Source organism: Erigeron canadensis, chromosome 4 (genome assembly GCF_010389155.1).
Source record: "Erigeron canadensis isolate Cc75 chromosome 4, C_canadensis_v1, whole genome shotgun sequence".
Classification (NCBI taxonomy): domain Eukaryota; kingdom Viridiplantae; phylum Streptophyta; class Magnoliopsida; order Asterales; family Asteraceae; genus Erigeron; species Erigeron canadensis.
In genome coordinates, this window is record NC_057764.1 from 31193409 (window position 1) to 31215185 (window position 21777).

General features: G+C 33.4%; 2 protein-coding genes and 1 long non-coding RNA gene across 3 annotated transcripts; all 3 read right to left on the minus strand.

Moving 5' to 3' along the window:
* Positions 1 to 4180: 4180 nt before the first annotated feature.
* Positions 4181 to 6993, minus strand: LOC122597756. The gene is made up of 6 exons (XR_006323455.1): positions 6807 to 6993; positions 6359 to 6460; positions 6138 to 6267; positions 5925 to 6063; positions 5700 to 5839; positions 4181 to 4396 (listed from the first exon to the last, which is right to left on the minus strand). It is a non-coding gene; the product is annotated as an uncharacterized LOC122597756 (long non-coding RNA).
* A 6815-nt stretch (positions 6994 to 13808) lies between these two features.
* LOC122597394 (probable calcium-binding protein CML25) lies at positions 13809 to 14465 on the minus strand. The gene has a single exon (XM_043769993.1). The coding sequence runs from the start codon at positions 14463 to 14465 to the stop codon at positions 13809 to 13811; it is 657 nt and encodes a 218-aa protein (XP_043625928.1).
* Positions 14466 to 17836: 3371 nt separating this feature from the next.
* LOC122597842 (secoisolariciresinol dehydrogenase-like) lies at positions 17837 to 19037 on the minus strand. Its single transcript, XM_043770413.1, has 2 exons — positions 18965 to 19037; positions 17837 to 18777 (listed from the first exon to the last, which is right to left on the minus strand). Exons 1-2 carry the CDS (start codon positions 18988 to 18990, stop codon positions 18006 to 18008), a joined length of 798 nt encoding a protein of 265 aa, XP_043626348.1. The 5' UTR covers positions 18991 to 19037; the 3' UTR covers positions 17837 to 18005.
* Between the last annotated feature and the right edge of the window lie 2740 nt (positions 19038 to 21777).

The window sequence follows — 21777 nt, forward strand, 5'->3', positions numbered from 1 at the left end:
GGTAGGAAAACCCAAAGGGTCAGGTCAATTGCAAGATGCATAGCATGTCAAAACCAGTACTCTTTATGCCCATAGCCCATAAGCTGGGTTGTTGGCTAATGGCTAGCCTGCAAATCACATTTTGTCCAAAATATCATTTATTTAAAAAGATACTTCAAAATGTAAACTCTGATTATATGTTTCAGTAGTAAAAATAATAAAGTGAGTAAAACTTTATTAGTTTTATCAAAATTACATCAGCAACTTTCATCCATTTGAGTACCATCTCCTATTTAACCAAACTATTTATTTGATCCTTTAGAATCTGACATATATTCAAATTTTAATGAGCCAAAATTACCACGAGCCTCACTGTCATTAATTTAGTGGCTTAAACACATGTGAATTGGTCATTATTATAATCAAAATTCAAAACCAAATTCAAGGTTTTGAGAGGCTTGCATATATATAGTCAATATGAGTTGGTCATTTTACATCTCTACTAATACCCAAGTGGGGTGAGGGTACCCTTATTAGCGTTGCTTTAAAAGCACTATACAAGCTTGAAGTGTTTTCAGTGGACCTAATATAAGCCAAAAACAGGGTATCAATATGGAGACTCAAGTCATGGAGAGAATGAGATCATGACTTATGAAAGACTTTTATAAGTCAGACTCTATTGTGTTGTGTTGGATAGACTCTATTTCCCGCAATATTTTTCCTGTACACGTTACCAATAGTCCAATACATAATGGTGCTCTTCAAAAGTGTATATATCTGGGGGTCCTGTACTTGCACATTGGACAAACCCTGTTTTGCTTTAGCCATTCTCCGAGGAATGCAACATGCAAAATATGAAAACTCCGACTACAAAGTTATTCCAGAGGTCTGTGGAGAATCAGTGAATCGTGAAGGACAATGTGAAGCCTCCGACTCCACCGAATTGTTTGAGCAAGGTCATCAGGAGGTAGATGGTTCACTTATAGATCTGCAGGATCAAAGAGCAAGTCAACATGTAAAGACTAAAATGGTGCACAATAATAAGGAAGCCAAAATGGCATCCAATGATGAGTTAGAGAATGTATCTGAGCATTTAGGTTGCTATGTGCATCCAACACCAATCTCAATTGTAATGTTGAGTACAAAAGGGAACGAGGTATTTATATGTGTATTATGTGGATCTTTGATGGAAAAAGACAGAACATTGCTCTTTTAGAAGGCATCTATCAAAGGAGAAGGTTGCCCTTTTATTATTGGTCATACCACAATTGTGTCACCAATTCCAAGATATGCATCTGGCAGACAAGTAAGTTAAATATTCCATACTTGTTATGCAGATGTATTTCAAGTTAACCAATTTCAACATAACATGTTTTTTTTTCCACTAGTTTTTGTTGGATAGCTCAAGTTTGCAGTTTACTCCGGATGGAGAATGCCTTGTTCTACTGAATGAAATTAAAGCTCCATACTGCAGGTTTGTTACAGAAGTGCAAATATCTTAGGTGGCATTTAGGCCCATTTACTTAAGAGTGGGCCATGTTGGGCTGTTTTACTAAACGGGTTTAGGGGATCACAAATTTAGCTAAGTGAAGGAGTGTGTCAAATGAAACTAACGGGTGAAAGTATTTTCAATTCGTACATCTGCCTAAGTCTGTCATATTTAAAGATTGTGATTATTTTGTAGCATTATCCTGTTGATTTAAGCATATTTAATGTTTTCGGCACTCATGAAGTTCTTTCTACAGAATAGTCAAAAAGTGTTTATAGTTTGATCCACTTTGATACAAATATATTTTTACTGTTTATCCTACTCCTCTATCTTGACCCGAAAAATATAATACGTAGTCTTTGGTTTTGTAAGTTTTAGCTTACTGTTTGAGTGTTAATTGACAACATTTCATTCATACTCTTAGGGAAGGCAGTGTGAACTGTTCATGTTCACTTGTACATCAGATTGTTTCGAGAAGAATGCAGTAAAAGTTGTGCAAGTAAAACTTGGCTATGTTGAAGTGGCGTGCAAACTAAAAACCACTAACAACGTATGCTCTATATTAGTTTGTGAACCTAATTATCTTGTTGCTGCTGAAGAGAATGGAAGAGTGAACTTGTGGTCCATGAAGTCACCTGGAGGTTATCATCTATATTGACTTCTTTACATGTTTGCTTTAACTTTGTTAATTTCATATGACACATATATGGGTATCACACTATGGAGCTATACACTGTGAAAGAATGATTCTATGTTACTTTTCACCAGAGGTGGTAAAACTGGCTAATCAAACGGGTTGAGTAACAGTTCAAAATGGGCTAGGGTCATAATGGTCAACTCATCAACGCCTAATGTGTTCTATAAACAGTTAGTGCATTAGTATGATATCAGAAACTGTATTTTCTAATAATATCCATATACTCGTATTATTTTTAATAAAAATGATTTTAGTGGTTATAAGTCCATTTGAATTCACTTTAGGCCACTTTCTGCTTGTTTAACCATTTGACCTATAGCATGTTTAGCTAAATTTTCTATTGCACATGTTTGACCCTTTGCAAATCAAATACAACTTTAGTTATTGCCACCACCGGCTAATAGCACAAACATACCATTAACATGTATTTGATTTGCATCTTTATGTTTCTTTTCCAGTGCACCAACAGAATAAAGCTACTTACCATCAGCTGATTGCATGCCAAACTATATAGTTGAGATGAAGAGAATACCAAGTTTTCCATCTCTCATTGTTGGTCACAGTGCATGTGGGGATTTTTTCTTGTGGTAAATGTTATTTAAACTTATGGCTCTAACTTCTCATTTCCTTATTTAGTTTATCTTAAATTTTAGTTAACGTTTATAGCACATCTTCACATGCCTTCATCCATTTCATCCTTGTAATGTTAAGTTTTGGGCTTGTGGCTAGATAAACAGCATATTCCAATAACTTTGCACTTAAAATAGTTTTGGATCATTTGTATTACTTCATAGAAGCTAAGTAGAATCTCTCTAAATTGAGGGGAGGCTTATATCTTGTTGGGTGTAAAGTGTAAACCCATATCTCACATTGGAAAAAGATTAAACACTAAGCATGTATATAAGCTTGTGGGCTACTTTCTCTATCACCATATGGTATAGATTGGAACCCCATTGGGCTTGTATTGTGCTTGATGAGTTGGGCTGGAAATGGTCGTAACAAACCTGTTCTTTGAAAAATGGCACACAAGATGAAGAACACTAATGAATGTATACGCTATAAATTAGGTTAGTTAAAGTCCAAGCTTTATGCTAGAGGTGATTATTTCTGATGATATGTAAAGGAATGGGTCAGGTGAAAAAGATTCTACTTGCAAGGGAAATGAATCAAATGGGCGGAAAGTCCCTAAAACTCATTTATATACACAACTTTCTAAGCTGTTTTACCCAACAATTTGGAGCATTAATTTTAACTGTTTTTATAAGCATAATAAGTTAACACATGTAAATTATTTATATAGTGTTCCAAAAAATGGACAAAACAGTGTTTGTGGGCCAGTTAGCCTCCTTTTGATCCATGCCAACCGACCTGTTTGACTTGAAACTTTGACCCATTCCGTCCATCTTGCTACCTCTACTTATATGCTATCTGTTTTCATCCTTGGATTGTAAAGTATGCTAAATGTGTAGTGAACCTTTAGGTGAAATAAAGGAAAGTATGTATTGGAGGGAATGTAGGTATTAGAACTATGATTAATATATTGTGAAAAAGGTTACAAAATGTGGAGTGGTGGAGGGTTTATATAGACCTAACAATTACACTTAGCACCCTTGTTAATTTCAATACAAGCCCTTAATTAATTATCAAAACAACCCTCCAACCACACTTAATTAAATACAAGGACAATACAATTAGGAAATACAAAACTAGCACTACACTACTACAAACAGACCCATCCTTGACGCACAATGCCCGTCAAGAAGAGCTCGGATGACGCGTAAAGCCCGTCAAGGAAGGACCAGTCATAAAGATTCATGACCCGTATTTCTGCGTCATCCGTCTATGACGCGCACTTATGACACACATTTATGACAAACCTTTATGACAAACTTTTACGACTCCTTTTTTGCGTGTCATGGTCCATTTTTTTTTTTAAAAAAAAATATTTTTTATGAAATTATTAATATCCACACATTAAATAACAGTTAATCTCATAATACAAATAAACACACAAATAGCAAAAGAGTGCATTTCATATATATCAAAACAATGTGTTTCATACAACCACAAGTAATTTTAAAATTCTAAAATTAACCATAAAAGTTTACAACCGCTAAAGTATATAGAATTCAAGACCGAACTCAGAGACACGTAAAGCCAACAACCTTCCTCTGCTCATTGATGAGATAATTAGTTTTCCATTAACTTCTTTGCCTTATTAGTACTTCACCCTGCAAAATTGGCTATAATTAGTTTTCCATAAGTGCCTGCCTAACTTTTGAATTTTCTCTGCAAGCTTCCTACAATTTTATAATATGACTTCTTACTAAACTTCTCTATAAAATAACTACCTTCTACATGCCTAAACTAGGACCCTAGCTAACTGGTTGAGCCTCTAAAACGTGATCTATACTAGTCAAAAACCCACTTTTACAAAATCCCTTTTCATTAAACTGCCAATAAAATATCATATACTTAATTTAACATACACCATTTATGAGTTGATTAAAAACTATTACTGCTGCATCAAACTGACTGAACTCCTAAATGTACAACAATAACACTATTACTTTATGTAAAAAAAATATAAATATGGTGATTGCAGAAACGCTTGACACAAACATAGATGTTGGCTGACAGTATCTTACTTTAACCTTCTTTTATATAATTACCATTTTATTAGAGACTAGCTAGCTCATAATTAAAACTAATCTAAAAGAAATACACGTGACTAATGATTAATGAAATCTGCTTACATTCAAAAACCAAAACCTCCCTTTAAAATATTCATAAAACAAAACTAGTATTACCATCTCCTTTACTACTACTGCTACTACTATGTGTACATAAATACATATATTTACAGAAACCTTGCCAACCTACAAGACTATAGAATTTTCAATAAATCATTCTTTAAAGACCTTATCATTCTGTATCTATCAAACTTACACATATATCACCATACCCCATAGCAACTGATCAAAATAAGCATTGGTAATTAGTTACAAACGAAATCGCGACTCATTGTTAAAGACATATATTAATCGACTGATCATTAAACCTCGCTAGCTCAACCAACTGCATAGTGTCCTAGTTAGGATTCTGATGGTACAATAACAATATGAAATCTAACTAGCGGCGGGAGGGTGTTACCTTAACGTGACCGCAGCTAAATCGAGACTACCACAACGAAACTCCTACCAGAACTCCCTTCAATACTCGTTGCTGTTGTTGTTGTTTCTCTCCCTCTCAAAACTCTCTCAGATGGTTTACCGACTAAGAGCTATTGTAAATGGAAGGTAGGGTTCGTATGTTCTATATATATAACTTAAAGAGTTGGAAAAGTCTACGGATTCATGCTGGGATTTAGGAACCGACTTTACCATCACAATTTTTATCAAACTTCAAAACTTGTTCAATAATACTACTCTTACTTTAACCAGTTATATTTAACCTTCTAACTATCAATTAAAATTCTAGTAAAAGGTCTTTTATCCAAAGTATTTATATAAAACAAAATTAAATATCTAGTACCTTAATTTTGGATGTCACAGCGACAGCGAGATATGGAACAAGACCGGAGAGATGTTACAGAACGGGACCGGGAGCGAGAGCGTGAACGATATCTTCTAGAACTTCTGCCCCTGCTTGGACTTCTACTGCGCCTATATCGTCTGAAAATACACAAACCTCTTAGAACCACAAGCGTGCGTAAAAGACTCATTTACAGTCCATCGGCATCAAATAAAAATAGACCACCTTGGAGGCAAGCGGCTGAAACTCCTGCTTCGGCTTCGGTGCCTGCGTCTACTTAGTCTGCTGGTTTCTGCAAGTTTCTCAAGCCTCTGTCGCTCTTGTTCTCGTTTCTTAGCCATTTCAGCAGCAATATCTTTCTTGACTGCGAAGACAAGATATTAATGGCAAATTTTAGCCTAGAACTAATGAAATCGACAAAAAAAAAATGAAGTTTACTCTGCTTATTTAGTTGTTTGCTCATAATCCGCTTAAGTCGCTCCTGGGGTGTTTCTTTTTTCTCTCCCTGCTGTTTAGCAAGAATTCCGTACCAGAAGGCTTGCTTAACTTGGCTAATCCTGATGAAGATCTGCCAAGACAACAAAGAACATAAGAATATTAGGTACTGTATGGTGCTTTTATAGCGAACAGAACAGAACATAAACAACAAACAAAAGTACCCCGTGGGTGGCTTTGACAATTTGGCATTTCTTTCACTATCAACAGATACACCAGATGCGGGATCAATGTGTAAGGCTTCAAGAATGTGACCAGATGACGGCCTGCAGCAAAAAACAGGCATTTGAGAGAAGCTATATCATTACCAAACCCAATGAGAAACTATGAGACTATGAACATCCCTAAATCCACTATTAATATCAATATAATAATCACACAATGCCTAAATCAAAAAAATTCACTCCCAAAGTATACATACACTTCCACTACGACCACGATATACAGACAGACAGACACACACATATATATATATAAGCGGTTATAATAAGATTTAGATAAAAAAAAAAAAAAAAAACTTAAAAAAACTTAAATCAGATTTTGAAGAAATTGAAATCAAACTAAATTGCACCTAAATTAAGTAACAAACTTAAATAAAAAAAGAGAATTTACTGAAATCAGATCTCGAAGAAACCCTTCCAATCATCAGTATCGATTGGACCGGAATTTGTGTAGATTTAGGGTTTTTTTGGAGAGCGGAATTTGAACCTTCAATCGATCGATTTTGGAGCAGATTTTGGTAATCGATCGATCGTCATTGAATGGGTTTTCTTTTTTTTTTTTTTTTTTTTTTTTTTTTATCAGTACTAGGGTTTTTTTTTGGGTTTTTTTTGTCAGGCGGGAAGCTTTTGTCAATAGCAAAAACAAAATAACAAGACCACAATTAGACACTTACCCCGTGTTACTTACTTTTTTTTTATGACATTAACGGTATATTCTTGAGTTTTATTTTAAAGGAAAGGAAAAAATTGTAAAGGATTTTAAAAGTATTTGGGTTCTTGAGTTTTATTTAAAAGAAGAAGATAAAAGATTTGGAAGGAGAATTCTATAAATTTTGTGTAAGATATTTTCTTCCCACTTTTGGGATGATTTGGAAGGAAGGAAAATCCACTCCTTCTCTTCCATTCATCCCTTTTCTCTTATTTCCCCTTCCTTTACATACAAACTCAAGAACACAGGCTAAAAAATGCGTGTCATAAACCCTTCAGACTTTACAATTTATGACAGTATTTTTATGACTTCTCACTTTGCGCGTCATCAATTAGCGTGGGTCATAAAAAGCGGGTCAAGGATAGCCCTGTTTCTAGTAGTGCTAATTATTATAAAAGCTAACAATCTCCCCCTTTAGTGCGGTTTTGGAGTTAGTCCTTGTTGGGTTTTCTTCTTTTTCCTCTGCCTTCGGTTTCTTTTCTTGGTGGAGGATTCGAGTTTATCTTTGAAGAAGGTTTGAGGTTTGAATGCTCTTTTCTCGTATCGGCTCTTGCCTTCCTTCCAGTACTTTCTTGGGACAAAATGGTATCTTGGATCAGCAGGCCGGTTGGGAGGTTCGATGATGTTGTCGGCGAAGTTGACTGGAGGCATGTTGTGTAAACCGGGCTTATTGTTTGGCTAATAAATGACCCAAGACCCTTCTGGTAAGTGAATGACGCATGTTTGTTCTTTGGGGAGCCTTGCAGCAATGATTGTCCTCGATCTTTCTCTATGTTCAAGCCTTGATTTGATCTTTTTGATCACCTTCAACAATCTCTTCTTTTCTTTAGCCGACTCTTCAAATTCATGAAGACTTTCAATGACTCTCAAGCATTGTCTGAGGGTGCCGTCAGAATACTTGCATAGCTCGTCGAGTCGGATGAATATCTTATGCCCCTGATCGCATACGACTCCCCTTGGGTTATCAAACACAACCCCAATGTGAAAGTTATCAAGATTGATGCCTCTTAGGCTCCAGTGGGTTTACAGTGTCGCCTGAATGGTGTTGGCCACCAGGACTTCCCAATGATTTATGAAGCAGATGCTCGACATTGGTTGTTTCAGAACTGATTGGCTCGACACAAGTGTCAGGCACAACGTTCCGGTTGGTGGGACTGCCGGGACCTCCAAGATTGCCCGTGGTGCTGTGGATTAGATCCTCAGCGCCTGACATGTTAACATGAACAGGACTTCCAGACACTCCTTGAGAAGGTGAGATCACCGACTCTCGGTCTGTTGGTGCAACATTCAAAGAATGTGTGTGCTCAGAAATACGTGGTCCTACTGGCGATCTAGACTCAACCGTGTGATCAAATGAAAGTGGGAGAGAGGCAAGAGTCTCCGCTGCTTCAATATCGACATCCTCTGAGTGAGGAATTGATAGTGGACGTGGTTGGTGTCTGTGCAAAGATGAAACTGGATCCTGTAAAGAGAATCCAGAGTGGCGAGAAGGTGAAATATGCGAGGGTGGGGAATCCTCGGCTTCTACCCTAGTGGTGTCTTCCCGGCTAGTTATTTCAATTATCGGAGGGCCATCGTTTTCTTTTTGCCCTATACTTAGCCCATACCTCACATCCTCTCCATTTTGTTTTTCAACCCCTCTCTCAGGACCACCTTGTCTCTCCGGAATATCAAACACAACGTCATCAAAAGGATTATCGTCGTGAGTATCATCATGACGTGTGGAAGGAACAACTTCGGGAACATCCTCAGGAATTGGATGAAGAAGAGTCCTGACCCGTAGGGTGATTTTTGGAATTGGCGGGCGAGCGGCAGATGATGATGAGGAAGAAGGAGAAATATGAGTTTCAGAAGATGAAGAAGATGGAGTTAGAGGAGAAGGAGCAATGAAGGTAGCAGAACGAGATCTTGATTTTGATTTTGATCGGTGGTGAGTTTTATGCTTCTTTTGTTGAGGCTCAGTTGATTCAGGAATATCAGTGGAAGAAGATGGAGCGGAAGTGCCAGGTGCCGAAACATCAACAAACCCCTCTTTTCTTTTTCTTGACCTACAACCCTCACGAGGCGACCTATGGGGGCGTGGGGAAGGCACAACTCGGTGTTGAGTGGCCATACGCCCTTTTAAATACACTCTATAGATCCTAAGGTCAGGATCATCTAGGGGAACTCGGCGAAGAAGAGATTCAGGAATTGGCGTAAAAGGAAGATGAGAAAGGCGATCGTTTGCATAAACAGATCGAAAGCTTGAGATTACAATGCGAGAAGAAGCGGAGAATCTCTTGATAAGTCATATTTGGATATATATTAAATGGTCTAAATGTTTGTATTAATTTAATTTTCTATTTGAATAAACCTACTTTAATATATGTTGTATGTATTTCAGGTATGAGCTAAAACCGATAAATCATGGCTTAAATGACAGGATCATGTGAAGTTGTTCGAATATTGATCAAGACAAAAACATGACATAAATCAAGATCAAATGCTACACAAAAAGTTGTTGTTGACTTTGACTACTTTGGTCTTGCTTTTTACAGATGATATCAAAAGGAGCCATAAGCCCATATTTAATTTATTTGTTTTGGGCTCCTTATTGGGTGAACAAGCATAATACAGAAAAGCCCATCAATTGGTTTTCTAGTTATGTCGGCTAGATTGCACGTGGGATCAAGAAAAGAAAAGTATATATATTTCATCTATACAACCTCTGGAGCAGCCTTCCATTAATATATCGGCACAATTAATTGGAGGGGATTGTTTAGTCGACAATTAAGATTCGACAGCCTTAAATAATTCGAGGTGGCTGCGTACGAAAAGATGGAGTCGACGAACGAGCAGGAGCCGATGGAACTAACCGTTTTCTTATCAAATATAATGTTCTGCTAAGGTTTTTGCAATCTTTCCCGATGAACAATTGTTAGTTAATTTTATTTAATGAACTTTACTTTCAGTCGCGTAAATATTGTTCTTTTTATAATAATTTATATGACTGATTGAGTATTTATTCACTATTATTTGATTTGGATTTTCGTAAGACAACTTATTGCGAGTTAATAATTTGTGTCGAGTCTACCTAGTTTAGGGATTAAGACAGGTCATATAATTAACATAAGTTGTGCCCAAAACTGTTCTTGTCAAGTAATAAAATTATGTCTATGTAATTTAGAATAAATACTCGGTAAAGTTTATTAGGTAAATTAACGCAACTTTTGGGATTCGGGGGATGCACTTTTCATTATTGTTTACAACTTCTCTTTTTAAAATTTGTCTTGTTTTATTAGTTAAGTTTAGTTAATTAGTTTTATCTTTGCTTTTAGTTAATTAAAATTACTTTTAGTATTGTCTTTAAAGTTCATTAAAATTGTTAAAACTTGACTATAACCACAGACGCTCCTCGTAGGAACGATACCCACTTACTCTATCTAGTATAAGGTATTTAGGTTTATTTTTGATTGATACTTCGACGTCGATCAAATTTTGGCGCCGCTGCCGGGGAACGAGTGCGCTTGTAGTTCAAGTTTTATTTTTCTTTCTTTATTTTTTTTAGTTAGTTATTTTTCTTTACTTTTAAAATTTCGAAAAAAAAAAATTATAAAACTTTAGAGAAAAAATACAAAAAGATTTTCTCTTTTTATTATAGTTTAAATTTTACATTTATTATTATTTTTTCTATTTTACACGTTTGTTTTTGTGTTTGTTGTTCTTTTTTTTCAGTTAGTTTTAGTGCGATGGATTACTACTCTTCAAATGCTATCTCTAATTTAAGAAATTTTGATAATAGTATTCGAGTTGATTTAGATTTAATGAATAAGAAAGTTGATCTTTTACTCCAAAAATTCAGGAGTGGTAGTGCTAATATTTTGCAGAGGAATAGAGTGCAAGGTTGGAGATATAATCAATATGCAAATACATGTAATTCAAGATGGATGGATCAACCAAACTGGATGGCGTGGTGATAATACAATGAATCCAAATCAAGCATACCAACAATTTAACCACCCACAAAGATCTTACCAACAGTGGCCTCAACAAAATTATCAAAGTCAGGGCAACTATTACATGGAATGTCAAGATTATGGGTACCAACAAGATACGTACCAATGCCAGTATCTGTATGGGAACCAGTGTGAGAACCAATACCAAGGATCATTTCAAAATCAGTATCAAAATCAATATCAGTATGAGAGCCAAAGTCAAGGATCTTTCCAAAGCCAAAATCAGAATCAAGATTATAATCAGTCATCTAGCTTTGAGTCAAAGCTGGACAGGATTCTGGAAGAGTTGAGAGAGTCAAATAAGGAACATACCGAGCGATTAAGGAGGGAAGATGAGGCATTTTCAAGCTACATAGATGAGTATGAATCGACGAGGAACGTAACAGTGAATGACGGATTCATTGATTCGGGTGAATCTTCTGACTTAGTTTATGATTTCCCATTTAATACTGAAAAATATGTGCAGATACAGGAGGTCGAACATGCGGAAATTGAAATTGAGAAAGAAAGCTTGGAATATGATCTACCAACCGAGTGTGCCACACATGATCCTATTGATGCGCCGCACTGGATGAGTTTCCAAGAAGATGAGCCACTAATTTTTAATGGTACATTACATTGTGAACAAGAAGATTTCGAGGAGCCAAACCTTGCTCAAAGCGTCGAATCTGTTCTTAATGGTGCGCCACACTGTGTCTATCAGGCTGACATTGATCCATTGGAGTCAGTTAAAGCTTTTGAATTATATGTTGATCAAGCTCTAATTACTATCCCACAACAAACGGAGGAAGAAAAAATTCAAGAAAAGATTGGTAAGTACCCGAACATGATAAATTTTTTATAAAAGTTAATGTGTCTTCGTTTATGTTATTTTCAGGTATGACAAAACTTGACAAATCTTTCAAGAACTTGATGTTGATAGAGAAGAAAAAAAAGCCAGACAAGGAGATCACAACTTTTACAACTGAATTTGTTGATACAAGGCAAGAATATTTTCTGACTAAGCCGTGTTACCCAGGGAGCTCTCTAATTCCTTATACTTCAGTTAATTTTCAGTGTAATGAATTAGTCAATCCAGGGGCTAGTAGTAATTTTATGCCATGTTTCTTATTCCAAAAATTAGCCCCGGATCCCTTAGTCCCTGATCTTTTCAAACTTACAAACATAAGCTCTAAAATTAATCATTTGAAGATTCCGCATCACAACGGAATTTTTAAAATTTTGTATGTTCGGATGAAAGGATGGATTTTCTATGTGAATTTTAAAGAGAAGATAAATGATTTTTGTTTGTTGAAAGGAAATTTTGAAAAGGTGAAATTGACTGACTGGGTAATGATAAAAATTAAATTCACATATTTTTCACCTTATTGGTGTAGACCACCCGACCGTTTATGTGTAGGGTTGTTGAAAATCTTTTCATGATAATCTCTTGGGTGAGTCAGGCTGATGACGTTAAACTAAGCGCTGAATGGGAGGCAACCCATTATTTTAGTTTGTTTCGAGTCTTTTTATTTTACGTGTTTTTTTTAGTTATGTCACCAATAATTCAATTGTTCATCAACTTTGACAGGGTCAAAGTTGGGGAGGGGTTTGTATTAACTTGTTTATTTTTGTCAACCCAAGAGATAAGATGGATAGTTGGATTAATGGACTTATCTTTAGTTTTAAGCATTGAGGGCAATGCTTGGCTCAAAGTTGGGGAGGGGAGTCAAATTTATTGTTTTGTTGTTAGTTTACTTTTTTGTTAGTAGGTTCAAGAAGAGAAGAAGAATGATGCGAAATTTTGAAGATTTTCAAGTCAGCCAATTGTTTTCCATTTTCATTTTCTAAGAAAACATGGAAAACAGGAAACGCGTTCAAATTGTAATTTTTTAAAAAAGTTTTCCTAGAAAATGAAAATTCTCTTTTCCAACTTTTGCACTAAAATTAGAAAATTGTTTTTTTCAGTTTTTGTATTCACTTTTCTATTTTCTAAACCTTATATAAACCTAAAATTAGAAAACAGGTGAATTTGAACATGTTTTCTAGTTTTCTAAAATGAAAAAATGAAAACTCCATCTTTTATTTTGAACGTGTTTTCAAAATTTTCAAGGGTTTTTTTAGAAATGAAAAACCTTTTCATTTTCTAGAAAATTAAAAATGAAAAACTTAAAAACATTTTCTCCAACTAAACGCGCTCTTATTGTTTTAGGAAATTCCAATTTCTCCAAGATTTTCTCAATAACACCACAAAACTGGAAAAAGATGATAAAATCCCAAAGGTTGTGAATCTTGTGATTTGTGTAAAACAAATTATTCAAAACACACGAAGAAATTGGTTTTAACATCGTCAGGAAATTAATTAGATACAAACTGTTCTTAAGAAATTTATATGAATATATTGGGTCATGAATAAACCATTATAAGATGTTAATCCGTGGATTCAAAATTATATATACACAATAATATAGCACTTGCTTACAAGGAATCACAAACACAAGTTTATCAAAAGAAATTTCCAATAAAAACAAGGCAAATCTATAATTAATCTAATACATATATCCTATTGAGGATTTCAACAATTCGGGAGTGCTGAAAATTTCACTCCTTGAATATGATTCAAGTTTCCTAAAAATCAATTTGAAAAAGAAAAAAAAATTAAAAGAAAGTAAGAAAATGTAGTTAATTGATAATCCAAAGGAAAGTTTAATTAATCTTGTTTAGAAATCTCTTGTTTTTGTTGTAAGCCCATTGAATCAAATTTGGAACCCATCATCATCATATCTTTAAATTCATCAAAATTAATCATACCGTCACCATCACGATCAGCACCGGCTATCATTTTCTTGCTTTCAGTAATACTACACGTATCACCAAGTTTTCTCAACACATTTTGCAACTCTTCGGCCGTGATCAACCCATTATTATCAATATCGAAAACAGAAAATGCATTCTTGAGATTCTCCAACACTTCCGTCGAATCAATGTCTCTCGTGTTTAGTTCAATAAATTCGTGCAAATTTATGAACCCGTCTCCATCTCCGTCCACTTCTTTTATCATATTCGTTAGCTCATCCTCGGTTGGTTGTTGTCCTAGGCTTGCCATGATTGAACCTAGCTCCGAAGCACATATCTTGCCATCACCATTTGCGTCGAATTTCTTGAAAACTTGTTCTAGCTCTTCCTCTATTCGTATTCGTGAATCCGAGGATGACTTTGACTTTGCGTGCCTCGTTGGCTCCGACGTTGATTTTGTTGGAGGTTTAGATTCAGCTTGTTCGGGTTCAGATTGATCATGTTTGTGGGAGCTGTTTTCGTTTCCGGTTTTTTTCTTCTTTCTTCGGTTTAACAGATTTTTTAAACCCATAATATATAGATTTAGTTATTGTTATGACTGATCGTTAAGGATATAAATTTTAAATAATTAGGATGTATAAGATCGATTGGAAAAAAATATTTGCTGTTGAATGATTTCTGAAAGATCGAAATAAAAATAGAATCCATCAATATTTGTTTCCATGTTTTTTGTTGTTGTTTGGCGGATATCCGTACGTTTCGGTAAAAATGAAAATTTTATATTGCATTCGGTAAGGTTGTTAGGCTGAGAAAGGGTAAATATAGTTATTGGAGAGTTTCTTGTTATTTTGTTATGCGACTGGATTTGTAAACATAAATATGTCAAAACACTACATTACATTAAATTAGATTCATGCTCACACGATACGACAGAAATGAGGGTAATGACGATGATGGTTGATGACGGCGGCATCGATTTAAGTTATTAATGTAAATGTAATTGATATAAAAGGAGTGGTTTAATTATTTTAAGAGCGAAAAGAGATGTCGTAAATTATTTAAGTAAGTATATTTTTGGAAGACCATATATGTTAGGTGGTAATAGGTTTTGCATAATAAAAGGTGTTTTGGATACATTAAACTTATAATTTGAAAAAATTGTAAGAGGTTGATACTTTATTATATAGTAAAATTTAGATACAGATATATATAAATTTAATAATGACAAAAGGAAAAAAAAAATGAAATTCAAGTAGTCAAGGGTATTTACAGTAAGTTGTTCATTATAGTGTCAAAACAAAATATCTGATCTATTTGAAGCTGAAAAGATATTATATTAACCTTAAAACATGCATGTTAAATGGTGCGATATGATCACCGTTTACTAGGGTGACTTTTCTAAAATGATGATGTGTCACTCATTTGAAAACAGAAGAATTATTGTATTTCTAAGTTTTTTAATTAATAATTAGATTGAGGCATTGAGCCATTTTTCTAATTACGGTATATGGCCCAAATACTTTATTTATTGGGTTTCCGTTGTGTGTGAAAGATTATAGCCCAAATACGAATGGTAAGATTTAACAAATGGCCCATGCTTTTGTATTCATGTTATTAGTTATTAGTTATGACAGCACTAGTTATCATTTGAATTTCTCCGACTATTCATCACGAAATTTACATTTTTGTTTTCTCGAAGCTAAACTGATCCCCCTCTCTTTAGCTTTTTAAAAATACAATAATTATTTTTTTTTATATTTTCCCTTTTATCATTACGTTAGCATCCAATAAATTCTTGTACATGACAATGGATAATTATTTCTTGAAAGATGGTAGTTTATATATAGGGTTTTGTTAGTGACAGCCCTTAGGGTTGTCAAAACTAATTGGGTGCATTAAAATTTGTACCTTGCTGTTAGAAAAATCAGGGGCGATTTTTAATATATAATGTATAAGTTTTCAAGCATGTAATAAGTTGTTATTGAGTATCATTTTCCTTATATATATACTTATAAGATATGCAAAATGATTGATATACTTAAATATAGACGGAAAGATATGTCTAATGATATCTAACACATGTATCATGACTTTCTTTCTTTTAAATTTTATCATTCATTATGAAACATGTCATATTTTATTTTTAGGCACACAAATTACGTCTATATATAATATCATTTGATTTGTATTGAAACTATAATAGTAGTATATTGATTTTTTTTTTTAAACAACGAGTTAGTAGTTAGCATTCGAGACACCATAATGACTTTCAGTTGGACAGTATATTGATAATTTAAAATTAAGTTATACAATGGTGAATGGTGCCGTTGTCACTTTGCCCGAATTAACATGTCAACACCCAATTAAATCCGGTCATTTCACACATGCCAATGATGTCAAATTGTTTAGGGTGTTGGGTGAAGTGAAAATCAAAACATTAATGGAAAATTTTAGCTCATAGTACTCTGATACTCTCTTTATGTGGTGGGGATTGATCCCAACGGCTGGTTCCATCGGCATCACCATGCCGATTTGAGGGGTTATGTTAAACGCCAATTTAGGCCGAAATGAAGGGGGTAATGATGTCAGGTGACGATGTGTGCTGAAGTCCCACACTCCCATGTGGATTGAAATATACGGACTACACCATTAACCTTAGACATGATGTAAGGAAGTTAAATCAAGGCATATATCAAATTAATGAAAAAGTCTAATGAAATGATAATGAGGTGACCATCTAATACTTATCCCTAAAGAACCATTAGTAAAGTTTCACTGGAAAAGTCATGATTAAATGATAATTAGGTGAAAGTGTCTTTTATGAACATTCCATTACAAGGACAGGTTGATAGCGCAAAACAAATTAAAGTATTGGAAGTTTATATGTATGAACTGATGAAATAAAATATTAAATATAGGAGTATACTTTTTTTAATTCTTATTTATGGTAAATTTGTTTTTACTAATGGATCGTTGGGTATACCATCAGAACCAGCTGATCATCTCCACACTGAGCAATAATATATATATATATATATACATTAATTTTAAAAAAACTCAATAAATCTAAAAAAACCCTTTATAAGAAAATTAAAATAAGACGTTAGACCATTCATAACGGTGAACTGAAGAGTAGATCGACTAATATAAAATTTATTAAACTAGAAAAAGCCAAAAGTCATCCTCACGATTTGGTTTTCATTTCAATCCAAGATTGTTGTAGTTTGTTGCCACATGGCAAGTTTTCGGTAGATAACGTTTTCTATATTATTTATTATATATAGTTAGTTTCATCTTAGTCTTTCATTAATAAGCTAAAGGGAAAATGATCCGTACTGCAGACTTTACATAAGCTTAAGTACTGCCACTTTAAAAAAGGTTATAAATTAAAACTTTGAATTTGATAAACATGCATAGTATCTCCTAAATTTTACATACCCCCCCTGATTTTTACATAATTCTCATCTGCTTTACCTAAGATAGGTACTGCATGTTTTACCTAACATTTCTTCAAAGTTAAATCTTATAACTTTTTATATAAATATAAAATCATCATATATTTTGTTACTCTTTTACGAACATTTTGACATAAATTTTATTAAAAACGGAACTATTTTTTTTTAAAAAAATGTAGTTTCTAATATTTTACTCATTTGTATTCTACTTTTGTTATTTTTTGTATCTATAAGATTGATGTGAATATTTTTTATTTATTTAAAGTAAAATAATTATTTTTAATATGATAAAAATATTTATAAATTATATTAATACAATTAAAAGATAGTTTAGGTTGTGTTGTGAATGTGATTAAAAATTTGAGTTAGGTTGAATTGTATAGATGGAAGAAAGAGAAATTAATTTTTAATTAAAGATTGGATTAGATTGGTTTACTAATGTTAATACTTAATAGTCTTATGGTACTTAGGGATTACTCGTATTACATTAAAAACAGAACAAAGAAACTTCTTATTGCATTCCTTAACTTTATTTATAAGGACAAGACTAGATTTTTATCCAGGAAAGGAAACAAGAGGAGAAAAAAAAAAAAAAGCAAACACACAAAATACAAATACTGAAACATATGATAGTAGTAGTAATTTAGGAGATATATCTATGGTTTCCAATCAAAGAGGCCAAACGCAGGATTGAGAACTGTGTAGCCACCATCTACAACCAAGTTATGCCCACTTATATACTCAGATTCATCACTTGCTAAAAACAGAACAGCATTTGCAATATCTTGTGGTCCAAGTGTCTTTCCTTTTAGGTTTGAGAAAACAGTTGAGTTTTCATCCATTTTAAAGAACTTAAGTGCCAATGAAGTTGGTATCACATAAGGCGAAACACAATTAACCCGAATTTGATACTTGCCAAGCTCTGCAGCCGCGTTCTTTGTTAGTCCTACAACGCCGTGCTTTGAGCTTGTGTAAGCATGAGAAGCAATACCCCCCATGACAGAACATACACTCGCGGTCGTGATGATGCTTCCCCTGCAGTTAGGGATCATCACACGGGCCGCGTGTTTAGTTCCTAAAAAAACTCCTGTTAAATTGACATTAACAACACGTTCAAAGTCTGCCTTGTCATTTTCCAAGATGCTTAGTTTTGATTCGTCGATAATCCCTGCGTTGTTTACCATGATGTCTAGTTTGCCATGCCTAGTGATGGTGGTGTTGATGGCGTTCTCAACATCGGTTTCTATGGTGACGTCACAGTGAACGAATGAAACGAATTCGGGTCCCAATTCTTGGCAGAGTGATTCCCCTAAGTCATCTTTGAGATCAGCAATAACAACTTTAGCTCCATGTTTTGCTAACGTCCTTGCCATGGATTCTCCAATTCCTTGAGCTCCACCGGTGACGATTGCTACCTTATTTTCAAGTCTAAAACACTCAATTTATGTTATAGCTGGTATGATCATTGGAAAAACATGTACATGTAACGATCGATTATAGTAATTAACTGGATAAGAAAAAAATGAAATATAATGTAGATGGTAAATAATGGCACAGTTCGTTTATTATTAATTTAATTGGTTATATAAAAATAAGAAGAAATGAATGTACGAACCTTGCTTTTAGAGTCGAAGAAGCCATTAATAATGTTGTCAGTCTACTACTATATCTTCTCTTTAGCCCAAGTTCAAATGGTTATATGTGGACATGTTATATAGCGTTACAAAATTACCCCGAATCATTATTGAAGATTAAATTACAGTATACAGTATGTATCCTTGACTCAACAAATTCTAATCTAATTACTTAGCCGTCAACATTATAATAAACACTCCACTATATGATACATAATTATAACCATTGTTCTTATAACTTATCGACTAATAATAGCTCTTAATTTTTTAAAATTGACTTTTGTTTTTTTAAATCTGATTTTAATTTATATTTTTTTATTTTTCATTATAAATTTATACTTTTTACCCAATAAATTTAATATAATAAATTAATAATAACAGCTAATATATATCTGATTGAATAATAGTTAATTTTTATCCAATGGAATAATAACTGATATATATCAATTGACTTTAATTTACATTTTTTACCCAATAATTTTAATATAGTAAATAGATAATAATATTTAATATATATCCGATAGAATAATAGCTGACATTTATCCAATAAAATAATAACTGATATATATCAAATAATATAATAACTAATATATATCCAATAATATGTTCTATTATATAGATATATCTTTCATCTAAAGGTAATACATTATTTTCGATAGTGTAAAATTAGAATGTAATACACCATATATAACAATATAGCAAATAAAATGATAGTGGCCTATTATGATTTATTAATGTTCGAATATCCCTAAGTATATCACAATTTACAACTTTGATAGACATATTATATTTTGTAATCTAATATTAATAACGTTCTAAGCCCCGTGTATTAAACATGAGCCTAAAATCTAGCACATATATAATTATAATCATTACTATATATACTCACTAACTAATATTACGCTAACGAAAGAAAATTCAAAGTTGGCATTGCATCCAATTTGCGTTATATGATACTAGCATGGTACCCGTACGTTTTAGCGGGAATACCATTAACATGGTGCAAATGAAAAAAAGAGAGAGATATATTGAAAAAGAGTTGCGTGTGTTTGAATGATTGACTATATATGAAAAAGGGAAAGCTTTATAGTGGAGGGTAATTTAGACATTTTCCCTCATGTAACTTTCAACATGAGGGGCTATTCTTTTTATTATGTAGTATAGATATTCAAAACATTAACTCATGTATGTTATACATAATCATTAACGTACCCACACTACAAATAATATTGCATTTATTCACACTTTTAGTGATTGTGAATAAATTAAAAATTTTGTTACGTTTTTATGTGTGTAAAAATATATAGAACTAACAGTGTGTAAAAATTTATCCACTCTAAAAAGTGTGTAGAACTAAAGTTCAGACTTTTTTGTGTGGAATTCTACGCAAACTAGAAAGTGAGTGTGGACAAATGGGGTGTTACAAAATAATTATGAAAGTCCACAACAAAAAGTGTGAACTTATAGTTCTCAACACTTTTTAGTGTGAATAAATTTATACACTTTTAGTTCTACATATTTTTACACACATAAAAGTGTGACAAATTTTTAATTTGTTCACATATACTAAAAATGTAGACAAATACAATATTATTTGTAGTGTCATGCGATATAGCGAAGATGGTAGTAGCGGTGGCGGTAGGATGGTGGCGATAACGATTGATAGTGTTTTTTTCTTTAATTTCGGTATTCTACGTGGATAATAAACTACTAGAACATATACAAAGAACAAATATCAAAAGGGAATGTTCAACCGAGGCGACTATTTTGAAATAAAAATATTGTCGTATCAGTTCTTACCCATGAGAGTGTCTGCAAACGTGCGTCGATGTATACGTAAGTCGTAACAAAGTGCACTGCTAAATTCTAAAAAAATATTAATTATTCATTGTCTCGCTTAGACTTTCTCCTCCGATACGTACATTGAACTTGCCACATAATTTGAAGGGTCATTTTCTTAAAAAGAAATGATATTAGTACAACACTTTTCAATTAATATACCATAAAATACAATATATGTAGCAGACTGTATAAGTCAGTAATGCAATATTGTGGTAAAAACATCAAAACAAATGGTACGATTATCAATTGGATTTCTTAAAACAATCTCCAAATAGAATGAATAATACTAGGATAAAACACTAGGTTAATAGAAAGGGCACTGGGTTTGTATTATTTTATGAAGAAATTACCTATATGGTCATATTTTGTGCTGTATGTTTGATGCGTGTATTTTAGTGCATATTTTATTAAATCGTTTTGCTCATAAAAATCACTCAAGTTTCATATAAAACAAGGATATACTAATAATTATATGACACACACGGGCAGTGTACCCCGTCACGTATATTATAGTTAGTAGTAAGTCCAAGATCGTTCAAGGGAATTAGTTTAGAAGTTAATAACGATATAAAATCAAATCTAAAAAGAAAGTGTAAAATTGAGGGGTTTTGTGACCGAGTTGTCACGTTACTTAACAAACTACAATTGGTCTTTTTGAAAGCTTTTAAATAGGAGTTACAGTCTAAAAATAGTTTTTTAACTATTTTTAACGAAAAGAGTTTGTTTGATCTTTGTAACCAGAAACTGTTTTCAACCCCCAGTTTATAATCAGACTGTCACTATCCTATTGATAAACTAATAAGTTAAAGTGAAATTCTAACCTTGAAATGAAAGTGTACCAAATAAGATTGGTAACTGCAGAACAAGAAAAATAATCGATACAAGCAATAAATTAAGGACAATTAACTTATACTCAAATGTTAAATCCCAACGGCTCCACTTAACCCTTGTG

Bases quoted from the DNA above. Each gene is read 5' to 3' on its own strand.
- LOC122597394 (XM_043769993.1), bottom strand. From the start codon at position 14,465: ATGGGTTTAAAAAATCTGTTAAACCGAAGAAAGAAGAAAAAAACCGGA.
- LOC122597842 (XM_043770413.1), bottom strand. From the start codon at position 18,990: ATGGCTTCTTCGACTCTAAAAGCAAG. The intron at 18,778-18,964 runs GTTCGTACATTC...TGAGTGTTTTAG, and splicing joins TCTTCGACTCTAAAAGCAAG to ACTTGAAAATAAGGTAGCAA.